The following is an 18923-nucleotide window of genomic DNA, read 5'->3' on the forward strand; positions in this document are numbered from 1 at the left end:
CTTCTCTATGGATTGACCCCTTTCTCTATATTATTTATAAAGTATTTATGGAGAAATATTTTAAAATATTGCTTGTTACGTCTGAATTAAAACGACATTCAGACGCTATATTTGGACTTATCATGGTGAAGAAAAGTTGGATGGCGAGCTAAGGTGGTATCTGCAAGCCAAGTATTGTACCAGGCACTAATCGTGCCTGGTCATCATTTATTGTTCAAAATGCCACGAATATGAAACAAAGCCTCAACCATTTAATCTCAAGTTTCAGAATCTTTTTTCACAATGTCATGACCCATAAAATCATCAATTATCTTCCCATTACATTCACTTTCTTAATTAATTATTTTTTTATGCTACACCACGAGTATCCAATTAAGCATCATCCATTAAGTCAACATTTCCTCGAATACACACCAAACAATATAATTGTCATATGCTTCTGAATTAATCTTCATGTGTGGTATATGACGAAGCTAAAGATAGCCTAGCAAACAAAAGCCTAACTTTGTTTTCCACATCAAATGACAGCAATTTTGTTCTGTGTTCCTTATATTTCAGAGGTCATTCATATCGAATTTTTAGTTATCTTTAATATCCGTCCTCGTCTCATGTCATAGGAAACCAAAGCTTATCTTTTCATCGATTAATAAGATGTCTTTAATTTCATGAATATATATTCAAAATCAAATGGCGTAGAAATCGAGGAATTCACCCCAAGAGTTCATTTGTGTAAAAATGTATTTTGATGATATTGTGTGAACCAGAAAGGAAGCATTATTTACTCTAATATTTTCCCCATAAAATGAAAGAAAGTAACAACAATTTCTCCCCCAACCTTTTTGCGGAAGTGTTTATCATATGATACACCATGAATTGAAAGGAAGAATCATCCACCAGATTTCAATTTACAAAATATAGTTTTCTCTGAAATGGAAGAAAATAGTATAATTTGTCCTGTTAAGAATGTATTTGTACGAGAAAAAATAAAATACAAATAAATAAAGCTATTTTCATCAATTCTTTCCAAATTTATGTGAAGAAATTTGGAGTCCTTTCATTTGTTCCATGAAAATTTCTAATTTATAATAAAATTATACAGAAATTTTACCATATATGGATATAATACACAACAAAGTTCATTGTGCATTAATCGGTGTATAACATACAATAATAATAGAATACTTCAACAGACGCAAAAAAGCTGTTCTTCAGCCAATTCTTCCTGAAATTTAGGAGAAGGAACTATTACATTCCGAAATTTTGGTATACGGAATCAAAAAAGCTGTTCTCTACTTTTCATGAAAGTCAGGAAGCATGTTTGGAGAAAATATATAAGAGATACTTCAGTGGGCATCAATCAGCAATTCCTGAAACTTCTAAAATAGGAAAGCCGATAATAAATAGAGGAAGAAAACAACTCAATTCCTGAAAATTATTTATATTGAATTACACGAGAACAGTTAAGTGGGCAGTAGTCAGTTCTTGAAATTTCATAAATGGGAAAGAAACAGTATAACATCTCCCTTTAACTTTCAATGAGTAGATTGATACTTACAAAACGGTGAAGCTTATCGCTTTGGAGTAAAAACCCAAGAGACTGGTTCATTGAGCACGAGTCAGTTCTTGAGCAAAATATCCTGGATTAAAAGGGATAAAACCTAATACTTAATGTCTCCAGTAAGCACATAAAAAAATACAAAAATAAAATTAGAATAAAAAAGGAAATTGAATATTTCATTTTTTATGAAAAATGGAAAATGGATGTGGATGGAGACTATCTAAAAACAAAAAAAATGGAATAAAAAGAAGCTTACCATGTTTAGAGACCATACCCGGGAGAACGATTCAGTTATTCTTGAAATTTCTAGCGTAGGATAGCCTGGACTGAGAGGACTGAAAGAAATCAATGGCAGCCTGCCCCCTGGACTTTCTAGAAGCATTACTATTTGTGGGAGAATCTGATAAGAGGGGCTCTTGGAATGGCGAGCTGCGGCTGCTTTTGGGCTGTGAAGCCGGAGACGACGGGGAGATTACGCCGTCCTTTTGAGAAGATTCTTCCAAGTCCATGAAGATTGGGTGACGGGACGAGTGCTCGGCCTGCTGGAGGATGTTGATGGCGTTGGATCGATACGTAAACCGGAAGTACTTTAGGGCGATGACGGGGCCCATCCCTATGGCCACTATCAACTGCAATTTGAGATGAGAGATTTTTAAAGAGAGATATATATATATTCTCTGAACATCTGGAATCAAGAGAGAGAAAGAGAAACTTAAAGCAGCAGAATTTATGGATGGGTAGATAATGGAAATGGCGATTACGGGTTTGTAAAAATTATTTCTTCATTTTATTATATTTTCTTCATATGAGAAAATATGTTAACAAGAATAGTGACAGTCAAAAGCAAGTGGCACTGTAGATAAATTTTAAGCAAGTGACAGTCAAAAGCAAGTGGCACTGAAAATCTCGACTGAACAGATTAAAATAAATTTTAAGCAACATGCCTAAAATTCCATATTTGGGGTAAATAAGATTGGTGTGATTGTTTTATCTTATTTTATTCACATTAAAATAAATGTTGACAAGAAGAGTGACTATCAAAAGAAAGAGGCATACGAGAGAGAGAGAGAGAGATATGTTGTGGAGGGGTGTAATCAAGAGAGGAAAGAAAATCTAAAGCAATGGGTTTTACTGACTGGTGTAGATAACAGGAAATGACTTCTCTAAAGTAAAAAAATATGTTGGTGTAAAAATTTAATTCAATTTAGCTAAGATTGAAAATGAATCATAACTGGATGAGTAAATCTAAAAAATTCAAGAGAGAGAGAGAGAGAGATGCACTGAAAACCTGGAATCAAGATATCGAGAGAAATCTAAAACATGTTTTAATGATGGGAAAGTAATAGAAAATGTCTTATTTAGACTATGATAAGATAGAGTGGACGTATTTAATTTAATTTTCTTCAGATTGAAAATGAATGATAATATGACGAGCAAAATATAAAGAAAGCTGCACTGAAAAGAGAGCGATGCACTGAAATCTAGAATGGGGAGAGTGAAAGAAATTTTAATGTTAAGCATTTTCATGGCCGGTCGGCATGGTGACCTAGCCGCCAGTCAGCTCGGGAAGAAAACACAAAAAAGGAAGCTAAGTTCGTTCTTTGGGTTTCTCTGGTTTAAAACCAGAGATTTACAAATAAATGGGCTGAACCCATATCAGAGTGCACTAGCGGATTAGTAAGTGAGTGGGCCCCTTATATGTGGGGCCCACATTTACAAATAAAGACAGGAAATAAATAAGACAAAAAGGTGACGGGATTATTCTTGTGTTGACAAAAAGGAAATAAATAATAGGGAGTATGATTAGACAAAAAGGTGACGGGAAATAAATAAGACAAAAAGGAAGACCCTGTTTTTTTCTGACGGGAAGATAATGGGAAATGTCTTAATTCCTAAGATAATAGGGAGTATGATTAGATTGCGGTAAATATTTTATTATAATTTCTTGATATTGAAAATAAATGATAACTGAACAAGTAAATCTAAAGAATCTATGAATAGGTGTTCAATTGTTGATTTCTCGTGATCAAGTATGATTTTTTTTCGAAGAAGCAAATCAAATATGGTTTATACTAAAAGGGATAATGATTTGAAGCAAAATTCATAAAATGAAGTTGAATGAAGATGGCTGGAGAGCTATGATCATGATTTCAACGGTTTTGTCAGCCTCCGCAAAATGGACAGGACACTTTTGAGAAAAATGTATAGGACAGGACTAAGAATGTTAAGTTGAAAGAGAGCACGTCTTGGGAAAATAAGATGACTGCAACTACGAAAGTGTAAAATGGTTCATACAAACTGATTAACCTGAGATTAGATGGCTGCAACTAAGAAAGTGTAAAATGGTTCATACAAACTGATTAACCTGAGATTAGATGGCTGCAACTAAGAAAGTGTAATATGGTTTATACAAACTAATTAACCTGAGATTAGATGGCTGCAACTACGAGAGGATTATATTAGAGTATATAATATCGCTCACAAGGAAGAACCAAAAGAACAGCCGTCTTATCAATAATTCGTCCATTCAGTGCCAAAAAATCAGAAACGTAACGATGGGAAAAGAAGAAAGGAATCAGGGATCCCGGTAAAATTAAGGTGAGGCCATAAAACACAAAAAAGGGAAAAAAAAGGAGTACTCACAAACATTGTGATCCAGTAAGATGGCATTCTGCATAGTCGGAACATAATCTTATACATGCCGGAAGAGGGTATCAAGCTGATGATACAATTGATGAGGTAAAATGCTGCCAGATTTCCCCAAATTGCAAGATGTTGCAACCCTGTAAAGGAACTGGGAAAATGGAAACCCAAGGTAAAAATAAGACTAGACTGAGTAATATCTTTATGCTTTCTATAAAGTAATATCCTTTTTACAATTCAGCTTGGGCCAGGCCCAATAGTTTTGTAGCCTGTAATAATACAGACCAATTTCACACCTGAATAATCTTTTGGCTTTTCCAAACCCTAAAATCATTTGTGGAAAAAGGTATTTGGGGTTCTTACTTTGTTTCCATGGCCACAACAAATGCCTGTAACCATATGCATCCGGAGAGGGCAACTATTGAAAGCTCTTCCATCTCACTTTTCTCATCAGCATATGCATGGATGATGATCAAGAAAACCACTGCTGCCTGAAAGCAAGAGTAACACATAAATCAATCCATAACAGTTGAATGATATATTGGTCCACGATATTGAGTTTCATGATATGCCAAATCAGAATTCTACTTTGTGAAGCTTATGCTAATAGCTCAATGAAGTATGGTATCAAGATCAAATTGATGATGCTAACAGGGAGATATATCATCTTCACTTATGATGAAATCATCTGCCTCATACTCTAAAAAAAATTAACGGGTAAAAGGATATAAATAAATCAAATTTTGGGACAAAATTGCAGAGGACCCACATGGAATAATGATCTTCCAAACCATCCAGCAAATGTGCTCGGATTCAGTAACCTGTGGAAAGGAATAGGTCTCAGCTAGCTGATTATCGTAATCAAACTATCTTAACCATTAATAGCATCACCTTCCGGCTTGACAATAGAACAGAATCTGCGGGTGCTGCATGACAGTTCTTTCCTTGAGATCTTTATCAAGGACACTGGTCAGAAGAACAGGGACGCTCGTGTAGAATATATTGTATGCCATTAAGCTGACAGAGTTGAACAAACTCGTTCCAGAGACCCCAGAAATAAAAGAAAACCTGCAGAATAAACCTAGAAATATAAACAACCCCCTTGAAATTGGTACAAAGAGAAAGGAGTGCAGTGGAAGAGAACTCACAGTATCTGTATGAAACAAATGAGCAATGATTTATAAAATGAATATTGTGAAAGGAATGCTGTGCGATTATAGGAATATCGCCCATGTACAAGAATCAATCTCTTGAGAAACCTGAACTCTGTAAATAAGTGAGCAGTGACAAGCAGTTGATGTGAATATTGTAGACGATAAGGATGATAAAAAAACAGGCGAATCGAATGATAATGAACATGGCATAAAAATCAAAAGCAACCAAATAAGATTCAAAAAAAAACTTGCAGCGGAATTTACAGCCACATTTTTAGGAGAACTAAAATTTTGTAGTTCAGCGTCCTACTTGTTGAAAAATCCATAAAAGAAAAAACCTTCTTAGGAATTATTATAACTTCCCTATTAACTATCGGGCTGCACTTAAAGAACTTCCAGGTTTACGAACTTAATAAAATTGCATATCACATCTCACGTTCTAGAACTTTTCTCCTTTGTTATCCTAAAATCCCAAGATCAAAAGTCTTCTTCTGCATGTATCTATAGTTACCATCCATGTCTCAAGACCTCAGAACTACTGGTATATACACTATCAGATGTCCAAGTCAGACTTTAAAGAGTATAATGCAATAGCACAGACATTACTCCGGACAATGAATTGGTTCACTTGACTTGATATTTATCATCAAAGATCCACAGAGCATAATAGAATATATTAAATATAATTTTTTCTCAAAAATATTATATCATAAATTTGACGAAAAATAATACATGTGAGAAGGACAGGTAATTCAGTACTTTGGTATACATCCATATGTAAGGAACCCTTATTCCTAATGGAGTTTTGTCTTCGGATTCATCAACTGCCCAAGTCCTAGCATGGCAGGGTTCCTCCCCCCCCCCCTTACTCTCATCTCTCCCTACTTCTGTGATTCATCTCTCTATCATCTCTCGCATTGCTCTCCATCTCTCTATCCACTCCTACCCCCAGCATACTTCTACTATCTAAAACAGTAGTAGTTCATCATAAGCCTACAGATATTTGAAAGAATGAGCCAATCCACTCAAGTAAAATACATTATAGATCTAAAAAGATCCATTATAGCTTAAAATGCTCCTGGAGAGAGTCCCGGGGGGAAGTAATTGAGGGTCCAGAATGAGTTTTAACATGGTAATGTGGAAAAATAGCTATCTTCCAACAAAATGGATGATTAAAAGAAAAAGGAGATGATCTTATTTAATTAAATATTTAATCCATCTCACCAGAAAAAATAAAGTGTACTTACTTCCTATACTGTAATCTGCAGCTCTTGCAGCCTGCAGGCCTTCTCTCCCACTAATCCCAACTCCTATATCAGCCTGCTGTATCATCCGGACATCGTTTCCTCCGTCACCGATCGCCAATGTTCTAAAGTCACGTGATTTCAGAAGTTCAACTAGCTGTATAGGAGAGGGAAAACATGAGATTTGAACATTGTAACGAATAAGTATTTTGAGAAATGTTTCAGTTCTCAAAATAAGAATTTACATGGTTTCAAATCATTGTTTGCTCTGTTGCGAATATAGAGCAAACTATTTTTTCAACTCTTACTAAAGAATACCGTGTTTGCCAACAGTATACACAAATTTTAAGAGGGATTCTACGTGTACAAGTAGGAACGCACAAAAAACATGAAACTCGGTAATTCCAACATACGGATGTTAGTCAACAGTGTAGATACCCTTCTAGTTAAATCTTGATCCACTCTCTACCCCCAGTTAAATGTAGAAGAAAATATCTAAGCAAAAGCGGGAAAAAACAAAGAGAACCATGAAAGCCTTCTCAAAGAATCATAGAAAGATAATACCATAAAACTTCGGGCACAAAGTACCTCTTATTCAAAAGTACAAAAGGGATAATCAAACATTGCACCTAGACAGGGTGACTACGTATATAATAGGTGATCACCTAAAAATCTTGAACCGCATTCATAACATTAGAATTACAGCCCAATAAAGAGGATATCACCGTTCATAACTTTCATGCAGCTACATTGAAAGCAGGAGTTCATAAACTACATGAAAAGTTACTGCTTCGTAATCTGAACTTTAAAATTTAGAGGTAGAAATTTGAAGGCAACCAACGAAAAGTTACAGCTTCTAATCACTGGTACATATAAGCCAAACGAATGATAAACTACACAAACATTATAGAAGCTTATAACTGAAACCTAATCAAGCATCTTATCATCATTTCCTTTGTCTAAAAAGATGAAAAATCTTCAGAGCTCACTAGTTGTGTATTTTCAAGGAATCAAACTTGGAACAAAGATATACAAGTTGCGAGATAAGAGAAGTAATTGCCTGTGCTTTCTGTGAAGGAGTGACACGACAACAAATCGCTGTTTTAGAAAGATCAGCCAGTTCAGTAAAAATCTCCTTATAATGCCTTAGCGCAATCTCAAGAGCCCAACCATCGATCACAAATGCCACTTCCTGCAAAAAAATGACACCGCCTGTCGAACGTAGATAAAAACGAGTCTAATTTTTCAATGTGCGTCGTAGATCCTATCAAAATAAAAACATCACTTAAAAACTAAGCATACCCTATCATTAAGGATTTCAACAGATCGAGAGGAAATGGGAAAAGCATTAATTATTTTCGACAATCAGAACACGGATTTTTCTGCTAAACAACAATAACTGTTTCTTCAAGAACTAACCTTAGGTTCTGAACTAGCAATCCTCATTGTGAGCAAGACCCGTTCCAAGCTTCTCAACACTTCATCTTCTGTTCTCCCCGTGATCAGCAAAAGTTGCCCTTTTGGTTCTTCAGAAAGGAAGCAAGGAATAAGTGTCAGGAATAATCTTGAAGAAAGAAAAAGAAAAAATGGAAACAAAATCATCAGAGTTACAAAAGATAATTAAACATTTTTCCGACCAAAGCCTAAAATGCAGAAAAAAACGTACATTTTTTAATGGCGGGAGTTAAATCTAACCATGTAACTCTATATCCTTGGTCTCTTCTTTCATATATTAGTTTAGTTGGTTTCCTTTAGATATGACTGAAGCTTTGGAGAGTTCTACAAAAACCATCAGAATATTGTACAACAATTATCTACCGCATAAAAGATATTTGAAGCATTAGAACATTGCTAAAGGCTTTCTCATTTTTCATACATGTGCCAAATAAATTTCCAAATTGAAACAGGTTGGTGGTGATCTAACATTTAAAAAAAGTATTTTCCACTGCCCCAATACACATGCTTTTCCCACTCCTCTGGGCTGTCTACGGTCTCACTGCTTTATCGTAGGAAGATAACAGTTTACAGACAATCAGAAGAATTTTATTAAGAGGTCCAACCAAAAGAATCATCTAAACCGTCCACTACTAGTTTCACTCCACCCCTTATCCTTCTATCCATCTCTCCACCTAATTCTCCCCCTTTGGGTTTTAGGATCCTAATTGCTACCCTTCTAACACCCCAAAAATTTTCAGTAAATAAATTGGCCCGAGTTTCGGAGAAGAACAACCTAAAATGATAAGAGATTCACCTAGATGGATGGCTTTCCATTAATATAAATTTCTTGTTGCTTCTGGTATTATTGAAAGATATGAAACCTAAACGGATGAAAAGTTTTAAACATCAAGAAGAAAACCAGGAGCAATGAAGTTGCAGGAAAGAGCGATTTGGATGGCAGTGCTCTGCTTATCCCCAGTCAACATCCAAAAATTTATTCCCGCTTTTCGAAGTACTTCGATAGTTTCCGGGACACCCTCCTGCAAAATAAAAATGCAATGAGAAACGAATAATCATTCCAAAAAAAGAATTGATTGAGAAAATTTTGACCTGAAGATGATCTTCTATGGCTGTAACACCCAGAATCTCAAGATCCTGCTCCAACCTCTGGCACACCTCCGCCAATTTCCACTGTGGTGGAACAACATGAACAAAGAATAAACTTCAGCCAGGTCTTAGAAAAACCTCAGATGAGTTTATAGTCATTACCTCCCGATCAACCAGTGTACTATTTGCTTCCTTGAACATTAAACTCCATTCTCTGTATTCATCTTCATTTAGCTCACGCCAAGCCAAACATAGAGTACGAAGGCCTGACTGTGCATAATGTTCGACAGCATCACTGAATATCCTTATTTGCTGGGCTGGCAAATTCGAAATCCCAGACAGTCGTTATATAAATATCATAATGAAATATGTATCACTAGAAGCCTAAATGAAGTTCTTTGAGATCAGAAATTCTTCAGAATATAACTTCATATATCGGAAAACAAACACTAATCCATGTTTTTCCAAGATAAATGCAAAAAAGTTTCTATTGACTGACCACTGGAGAAGAATTTAGCATGAAAACACTTTTACTAAGTGTGAACAAGAAAACAATTCTTCTTACATTGAAATGAAAGAGATTACAGGGTTTTATAGGGAGCCCTAATGGGCTGACTAGAGATAGGGCCCTTAATGGGCTAACAGGAGAGAGAAAAATAAAGAAACATAATAATCATATCAACACCCCCTCAAGCTGGAGCGTGGATGTTTTCCACACCCAGCTTGGAACAGAGCTCCTCAAACCTAGGGGCATGAAGCCCTTTGGTGAAGATATCTGCAAGTTGTTCAGCGGACGGAACATATGGCGTGCAAAAATCTCCCGATTCAAGCTTCTCTTTGATGAAATGGCGATCGATCTCAATGTGCTTTGTACGATCATGCTGAACGGGGTCATGAGCAATGCTAATCGCCGATTTGTTGTCGCAGAACAGCTGGACAGGGAAGATAACTGGACACTGTAGCTCACGAAGAAGCTGGGTAATCCAAAGTGCTTCACACAGACCATGCGCAAGGGCACGGAACTCCGCTTCAGCACTTGATCGGGAGACCACTTTCTGCTTCTTGCTCCTCCAAGTAATCAGATTGCCGCCCAAGAAGGTGCAATATCCAGATGTGGACCGACGATCAACCACAGAGCCAGCATAATCTGCGTCGGTGTAGACTTCGAGACGCAGGCCGGTATGGCGACGAAACAATAGTCCACGGCCAATGGTGCCCTTCAGGAAACGGAGGAGACGATGAGCAGCATGAAAATGGCTCCTGCGAGGAGTCTGCATAAACTGACTCAGAACACCCACTGAATATGCAACGTCCGGACGAGTGTGGGTGAGATAAATCAGTTTGCCCACAAGTCTTCTATATGGTCCAGGCTCAGCAAGCTCCTCATCCGCATCGGCACCAAGTCGATGGTTCGCATCAATCGGTGTCGAAGCAGGCTTGGAGTCCTCCTTTCCAAGCTCACAGAGAAGGTCCACCGTATACTTTCTCTGACAAATAAAGATCCCGCTCGAAGAATATGCCACCTCTATGCCAAGAAAGTACCTCAACGGGCCAAGATGGCAAATAGCAAATTCCGACGAAAGATACATAGCCAGCTCCGTAATGGTCGCCGTATCATCACCCGTAAGAATGATGTCATCCACGTACACAAGAAGAATAGCGACTCCCCCTGACGTGGAATGGCGGTAGAAGAGGGTGTGATCTCCATTACACTGATGGTATCCACGGCGCTTCATGGCCATCGTGAAACGACCAAACCACACTCGAGGAGATTGCTTCAAGCCATATAGTGCTTTCTTCAGGCGAAAGACAACCGACTTTGGAGACAACGGCACTAAGGAAGTGTAGCCAGGAGGTAATGCCATGTAGATCTCCTCAGTCAAATCACCATGCAGAAAAGCGTTCTTCACATCATATTGCTGCAAAATCCAGCCACGATCCGCAGCAAGGGCCAATAAGATCCGCACCGTATTCAGCTTGGCGACGGGGGCAAATGTCTCCTGACAATCAATGCCATGCTTCTGAGTAAACCCTTGCGCCACAACCCGGGCTTTGTGCCTCTCAATAGAACCGTCGGAATTATGCTTCACAGCATACACCCAACGGCTACCCACTAGATGCTTCCCGGCCGGTAGAGGAACCAGATCCCACGTCTCATTTTGAGCAAGAGCATGAAGCTCCTCCGCCATAGCCTGACGCCAATGCGGAAATGAAAGGGCAATGTCCACCGTCTTTGGAAGGGAAGTGGCATCAAGTGAGGTGAGAAGGGCATGATAGGATGGTGAGAGACGGTGAGATGAGATGGATGCCTCTAATGGATAGAGAGGAGAAGAACGAGACGAGGGCAGCACGGCTAATGAGGAGGTTTCTAGAGGGGTGGAGGAAGAGGGAGGCGGGACAGCTGGAGAAGAAGAAGCAACCCGAGGTTTTCGACGAGCAAGAGTAATACCGTAGCGTTTTTCAGGCGGGCAGCGACGTATAGGAAGCGGTGGAATCGAAGAAGTTTCGGCAGAAGAGGGGAATTCAGCAGCAGGGATAGGAGGAGTCTCCACAGGAGGGACTGAGACGGCGGCCGGAGACGGGTCGGGAGGCACAATCTCTGGAGGAGCAACAGGAGGAGACACTTCTGTCGGGGCCGGCGAAGAGGGACTAGAGACGGATGACGGAGGAGATGGTGGAGGAAGAATTAGGAATTCAAGTGGATCGGATGGAGATGTGGACGATGATGGTTCTGGAGAAGAGGAGGAATAGTAGGGAAGAAATTCATCAAACGTGGCATCTTTGGTGACGACAAACCGACAAGAGGGTGGATGATAGCATAAATACCCTTTTTGGGTGGAAGAATAACCAACAAACACACATTTGATAGCACGAGGATCCAGTTTATCACGACCAAGGTGATGGTTAGGCGCATAGCAGACACATCCAAATACACGAGGGGTGAGATTAGTTCGGAGAGAGAGTGGGAAAGACATGCTGAAGACGGTCAATAGGAGTGGAATAGTCAAGCACTCGAGACGGAAGGCGGTTGAGGAGATGGATGGCGGTGGAGACGGCTTCCCCCCAAAAATACTTGGGCACATGCATATGGAAGAGAAGGCTCCGAGTCATGTCAAAGATGTGGCGGAATTTTCTTTCGGCAACGCCATTTTGCTGGGGTGTATAAGGGCAAGAGGTTTCATGGATAATGCCTTTGTCTCGAAAGAAAGTGCTTAACGAAGTGTTAACGTAGTCTTTAGCATTGTCGGAGCAGAAGCGACGAATTGATGTAGAAAATTGAGTCTGGACAAGTGAGTAGAATTGAGGAATGACACGTGATATCTCCGATTTGTTCTTTAAGAAATATGCCCACGTGAAACGAGTTGCATCGTCAATGAAGATGCATAGCCATCGAGAGCCGGAAGTGCTGTGAATAGGGGATGGTCCCCACACATCGGTGTGAATAAGGGAGAATGGGGTCAAAGAATGAGAAGAAGAGATAGGATACGTAGTGCGATGATGTTTCGCAATTCGACAAGCATTACAAACAAAACGGTCCACAGAATGGCCTTGAAAAAGTTTGGGGAAAAGACGATAAAGATTAGCAAAAGAGGGATGGCCGACACGTCGATGAAGAAGCCACAAACGCTCGTGGGAAGTCGAAAGGGAAACTGCCGCAGCAGCAACAGCAAAAGAAGTCGAACGAGGTCGAACAAGATAGAGCCCCTCATGCTCCTCAGCAATGGAAATCGTCCTCCCCGACACCTTATCACGATAAAAACATGAAGTAGGAGAGAATGTAAGGTCTTGGTTCAAGTCGCGAACAAGGCTAGATAAGGAGAGAAGATGATGAGTAAGACGTGGAACATGAAGAACTTTAGGTAGATGCATAGAAGAGGAAATAGCCACACGTCCAATACCCGCCACGGTGAGAAGATCGCCGGAGGCTGTTTTGACTTTGGAGGATCCAGGGACGGGTTCATAAGTCACAAAGGCTCTTGGATTAGGAGTCATGTGGGCGGTGGCACCGGAATCAAGGAGCCAAGTAGAAGAGAAAGGAGAATGGCCAGAAGGGGATGGAGGTGTAGGAAGACCGGTGGACATACCTGCGTGGGCCAAGGAGCATGATCCCACGACTGGAGGATCCAGCAATTGGCGTAGACGTTCCATTTCTTCCGGAGTAAAGCTGGCGGGCGAGGGCGGGAGAAGACCATATGGCATAGGTACTTGACCCGGAGTAGGCACGGGACCGGCAGCAGGTGCGACAGTAGCAAAGTTACTGTGCTGCATGCGTTTCCGTTGAAGCTTGTAGCACGTCTCCTTAGAGTGACCTCGCTTCTTGCAGTAATTGCAAAACAGCGAAGGATCACCCTTCGGAGAATCCTCCGTCCGAGCAGTCTGACCACGTGGCAAAGAACTGGGTGGTGTAGTCGTCGATGGGCGCGCAGACGAAGAGGACTGAGCTACAAGTGCCGAAGCCGAGTTCTGGGCTTGCTGAAAGCGAGATTCTTCAACCCTCACACTGCGGAGCGCATCCTTGAAGGTAGGACCAGTCTCCCGATGTATAAGCTGAGCCCGTACCGCTTCATATTCCGGGTTCAGTCCCATAAGAAACTGGAAAACCCGAAGTTGAAGAGTATATTTGCGGTCCACCGAATGAGGGTTGGGCGGCATGTAGTGGTCAATCTCATTCCACAACGAAATGAGCTCCGTACTGTACTCCATGATAGACCGGTCTCCTTGACGCAGGTTGGCGGCCCGATGCACCAATTCGTACAAAGTCGCAATGTTGTGCTTCTTGGAGTGGCTCTCGAGTGCCGCTTCCCAGACCGCCCGAGCCGACTCTAGAGATAGGAATTCACCTTTAACACTGGGTGAAATACTGTCCAAGAGCCAGCGATGAACTACCCCCTCAACGTCCAGCCAGTCATAATACTTGGGATCGGTCAGGGGAGGTCCGTCTTCTAGAAGATGGCGCATGAGACGCCCCTTTAAAGTGATCTGGACGTACTGGCGCCATTGCAGAAGATTAAATCCAGTAAACATACCATCCGGAGGCATCCTAGGCAGAGAGAATGGCCCAAGAGAGGACGACCAATTCCCGGGCTCAAGAGGCACTGCAGCTGCATGTGGCGTAGATACCGGCGTCGAGTCTGGCGTAACAGTGGAGGTCTGGGCTTCTGGCGAATCAGCAGCAACCGGATTCGTCATTGTAGAATCCGGCGGCTCAATCAGAGTAGATCACAGTCAGAAGGTGCTGAACCAGCCGCAAGAAACAACTGCACCGAGCGGTGGGATCTGCAAGAGCTGATGGCTCGACTGAGGCAGATACACGGCGCGGCGGATGCGGCTCGCGGCACGGACCGAGGCAGGTCGATGCGGACCGGCACGCGGCTGTGCGCGCGCTGGCTGCTGCGCGCCGGGAGGCTTCGCGCGGAGGGCGACCGTCGCGGCTGGCAGCTGCGCGCGCGGCGGCGGCTGCTCACGCCCGGGCTGCTGTGCGCGGCGAGCGCCGCGGCGGCCGGTTGCTGCGCGCGCCGGGAGGCTGCGCGCGGCGGGCGACCGTGCGCGGCTGGCAGCTGCGCACGGCAGGCGGTTGCTCGCGGCGGGCGGCTGGCTGCTGGGCGTGGCAAACTGCTGCACGCGACCCCCGGTGCAGGATACGGCGGACGGCGATGGACCGGAGCGCGAGATCAGGCGGTCGTGAGAACCGCCAGAGATCGGAGCGCAAGGTCAAGCCCAGGAAACCCAGATTAGGGTTAGGGTTAGGGCTCTGATACCATGTGAACAAGAAAACAATTCTTCTTACATTGAAATGAAAGAGATTACAGGGTTTTATAGGGAGCCCTAATGGGCTGACTAGAGATAGGGCCCTTAATGGGCTAACAGGAGAGAGAAAAATAAAGAAACATAATAATCATATCAACACTAAGTACTCTTAAATAATGGAGAGTAAGCCGCCAGGTATTAAATGAAGACATCCAACAATAAAAGAATCCATAAAAATACTGATATGATACACCTTTGACAGTATAATAATTGGAGGAAACAGACGTCAGCACCTCATGATGTAAATAATACATGATCGTCCTCAGAGGATAACCTGGAGAGATATTTTGAGTTCCTTCTCCCTCCCTATTATCTCTCTCTACCCCTCGACCCTAACCCTTCCCTCTCATCTTCATACCTTCCCTGGCTTCTCAGCCGTTCCCCAGACAACACCTTCCGTGCCCCCCTCTCTCCTCTCTACCCTGACACCCTCTTTTTCATCCCTTTCGTCCTTTCTTGTCCCCAAATTGCATCACTGGTGTTGGAAACATTAAAATTGAAGGTTATTATATCAAATCTTGTTGGGCAAAAACATTTACGACTATCAGCAATGTGGGGCCCCATCAAATACTCATTTTTTGTACTTCATACAATGAAGATCCTTGCAAATTTTAAGGAGGGATCACAAGAGAAACATAAGAGTCTGAGGATTCCAAGGAAAATGAGTTGAAATATCTGAAGATTAAACATTTCTTGGTGCTAGAAAGATGTTCATTCAATCGTCTTCACTCAACCCCCAGGCTAATAATTGAAAGCTTCAAGTAATAGTTTCTGTTAGACAGGCGCCTGCATTACTCTTCTCTCTTTAGAAAGATGTTCATGCAATGCTCTTTACTCAACCCCCAGGCTAAGAGTTCAAGGCTTCAAATAATAGTTTCTGTTAGACAGAGGCGCCTACATTAACCCTATGAATTTGATATTTCCTTTCGTAATCCAACATTGGAAAAATATGAGGCCCATTAAGATATAAAGCACATAATTAATAATAAACATGAGAATCAATATTTTTCTTCCAACCAAGTAGAAAAGCGTGAACATTAGGACTGATAAAATTTCAAAATCACCTGGCCCGGCAACGGGGAGAATCGACTCATCTGCTCCTTTCGTCAGGAGAAATATCTTCCCGCTTTGAGAATCTCTAACGACCACTGACATTCTCTTGCGATCAGATGTAAACTCCAGAGTGTCCAGAAGTTCATATTGAACGATTACGTTGTTGAAAATTACATCTAAAAATCCAAAAAAATAATTAAGTTTGCACCAAAAAGTAGAGAACTAAATTACGAAATATATCTTTGAATCCCAGGGGGAAAAGAAGGAAAGCAGTATCATCGAGTAGGTCTCACCAAGAATATTTCCTGTTCGGTTAAGAAAAATGACATTTAAGTGGGCTGCAGCAGTGACAAGAGCATCTTCATCCTGCGACTGGGCCTTGTAGGTGATTTCTCCAATAGAACTATAGAGAATGAGACATGGTTAATATATAACGCTGGATAGGTATGCATATACAATACATGACAATTGAGGTATAAAGGCACCTTTTGCTTGGCACAACACTGTTGCAAATGGACATGACTGTCAGGAATCTGAGAACATCAGGAGTTCTGTTGATTACATCATTGAGCAGTACACCATCTATCTAGAAAGATAACTGGTCAATATCACAAAATTTAAAATTTCCTGTAGCACTCAATTCCTCAAATAAACGTAAAAGTTACCCTCATAAAATCAACAAACCCTAGAGAGGTAATAAGACTCAAACAATCGTTCATGAGAATCATGCCGATAAAACCCTGATGTTCTATCTAGGAATCGTTTCAGAATATATCTGGAGATAGAGGAATAGTGAGACAGGGATAGAAGAGAGATGGTTGAGTGGACATGAACTAGAAATGAAGTGCATGTTGCCTTCTAGTCAAAAGGGGGAGGAGTTGGTGGAATGAACATCACCTTGTTGCCCAGAAGAGAGTGGCTGGCAGAGTATACATCAGCAGGGGACTAGGACAGAGTGGGCGTCGCCTTCAAATCCAGAGAGGCAGAGAGATAGGCACCAAAACACCATTTCAATTCACTTCTTGACTGCCGTTTTAAGGGGTAGGCAATAGCCAAAAAAAGGGAAATGGCTGATAGCCAAAAGACCAAAATGCCCCTAATGGGTTTAGAATGAAGAAGATCGCCGTTTTGGGGGTATAAAATCATATCACACGCTATTGGCAAAAGAGTCAGCATTGTGCGAGAAGTTGATAAGTTTCTTGAATAGATTGTTTTAGCCTAAGATGGATATGGTCTGTTGCGCCTCCACAGACTGTTGTTCTTCTAATCTTTAATCCAAGGCATCCATTATTGCTTCAACTCTAGCTCAAAATTATTCAGTTCTTGAGAGAAAATTATTGAAGGATATAAAAATATATCATACGCTCTGATAACATTAACAGAAACCTAGTTCATATAAGGGAATCAAAAGGGTAATGAGGACTGAGCGGCATAGTTTAAAGGTCCAGCAGAATTCCCCAGACAGGTGCACAGGGAAGACATGGAGAAAGAATTCCCCAGATAGGGGATCTCCACAGGGATAGAGAGGAAGAAGCATGATCCGCACCTCCGAAACGCCTGCCTAAGAAGGCTTAAAATGTGGGCTAAACAGGAGGCACCAATAGCATGTTCTCACAACGCATGCCAAACAGGTAATTAAGCAGGGGTATGGGACCATAAAAATAAGGTCATTTCCCCATTGGGATCTGAATAAGTTAGTTACAAGTTTCTGCGGCAATGGCTGGAGAGCGGAGATCCTCTGCTCCAGAAGCGCAGTGCCGATCAGGTGACGCTCCAATTCTATATTTTTTTGGAATCTCTACTGATCCTATTTCATCTCTCACTCTTGTAATGATCCTCCGTGAACATTCTCCATGGATCTGACATCTATGTAACTCTTGGAAGTACATTTCTTATACTATAAGTATCATATCAACGAACCTTCAAAAGGGGTTTAGAGGAAGAGGGCTGGAACTGAGTGGATATTGGGTTGAAATGGTGGCTGCACCTGCAGCTGAATGAGGACTGGGCTTGGGAAGGGTCATTCAATCTGATTATTCGAATGAAGAGCTGATTGATGAGTCCAGGTACAAATATGGAAAACAGAAACAAAGAAATGAAAGAACAAACAGTTCACCAATAGTAAGACTAACATAGAGATTCAAGGATTAAAGAAAAATAAACCTCTCAATGCATCCCCCGAGTCACTTCCGTAGAATGTGCCGCTGATGCAGCATTTCCGGAAAATCATCTTATTTTCTGTCAATGTCCCCGTTTTATCAGTCAATATATATTCAACTTGTCCCAAATCCTCACTGATTGCAGTACTGCCAGAAAAGAAAGGAGATGAAAAGATCAGAAAAAAAGGCAAAGAAGGCTAAGAACTTAAATTATTTTGAAGATAAGAGCAGAAGTCTTACTTAGCTGCATGTGAGTGGCATTGGGCATCGTGGTCATACATATCTTCATCCCAGTCAATGAATTTTGCATACACGCTCTTTACAAGGTCTAGAGATACCTGCAAAAGATATAACGAAAAAAATTTAGGCAGATAATATTTTTTAATATCGACCAGCAAAAGAAGCCAAAACGAAATAATGTTTGGGATGACATATAAAATCCACAAATTTCTACACACAAGATACCTCATTGAGAAATAGTTAAAACTAAGTCATTTATTCAGAATTAATCATTTAATGGTTTTTTTTTTAACAATAAGGAAGACCACCCGAAACTGGTGGCCGACCCTCTATAATTAATGGTCCAGAGCTATCCTCTCCCTCCACCCCAAAAAGATATCAGCGCCTCCACATCATGAGCCGCATTCTCCACCGAAGCCGCTGTCCCTTTAAACACTATCTCATTTCGATGCAGCCATATCGTCCAGAGCACCGCTAGCAAGTGCCCCCAATCTAGTCGACTTTGTGTCTGCCGTCTAAA

The 18923-nt window shown here is 41.2% G+C and overlaps 1 protein-coding gene across 1 annotated transcript in view; it reads right to left on the reverse strand.

Annotated features, from left to right (window-relative positions):
* Nucleotides 1-995: 995 nt before the first annotated feature.
* Nucleotides 996-18923, reverse strand: part of ALA2 (aminophospholipid ATPase 2) — a 33577-nt gene continuing 15649 nt past the window's right edge. The window contains exons 10-28 of the mRNA XM_078575060.1: nucleotides 18404-18501; nucleotides 18168-18310; nucleotides 16490-16586; nucleotides 16298-16407; nucleotides 16016-16180; nucleotides 9306-9460; nucleotides 9147-9227; nucleotides 8956-9076; nucleotides 8019-8125; nucleotides 7660-7791; nucleotides 6603-6756; nucleotides 5350-5467; nucleotides 5093-5269; nucleotides 4971-5022; nucleotides 4565-4692; nucleotides 4202-4352; nucleotides 1815-2187; nucleotides 1556-1637; nucleotides 996-1222 (exon numbers count right to left, since the gene is read on the reverse strand). Of these exons, the coding sequence (XP_078431186.1) occupies nucleotides 1846-2187; nucleotides 4202-4352; nucleotides 4565-4692; nucleotides 4971-5022; nucleotides 5093-5269; nucleotides 5350-5467; nucleotides 6603-6756; nucleotides 7660-7791; nucleotides 8019-8125; nucleotides 8956-9076; nucleotides 9147-9227; nucleotides 9306-9460; nucleotides 16016-16180; nucleotides 16298-16407; nucleotides 16490-16586; nucleotides 18168-18310; nucleotides 18404-18501 (2331 nt within the window). The 3' untranslated portion in view covers nucleotides 996-1222; nucleotides 1556-1637; nucleotides 1815-1845. The remainder of the gene's footprint in view (nucleotides 1223-1555; nucleotides 1638-1814; nucleotides 2188-4201; nucleotides 4353-4564; nucleotides 4693-4970; nucleotides 5023-5092; nucleotides 5270-5349; nucleotides 5468-6602; nucleotides 6757-7659; nucleotides 7792-8018; nucleotides 8126-8955; nucleotides 9077-9146; nucleotides 9228-9305; nucleotides 9461-16015; nucleotides 16181-16297; nucleotides 16408-16489; nucleotides 16587-18167; nucleotides 18311-18403; nucleotides 18502-18923) is intronic.

This window comes from Wolffia australiana, chromosome 5, assembly GCF_029677425.1.
Source record: "Wolffia australiana isolate 7733 chromosome 5, ASM2967742v1".
NCBI lineage: Eukaryota > Viridiplantae > Streptophyta > Magnoliopsida > Alismatales > Araceae > Wolffia > Wolffia australiana.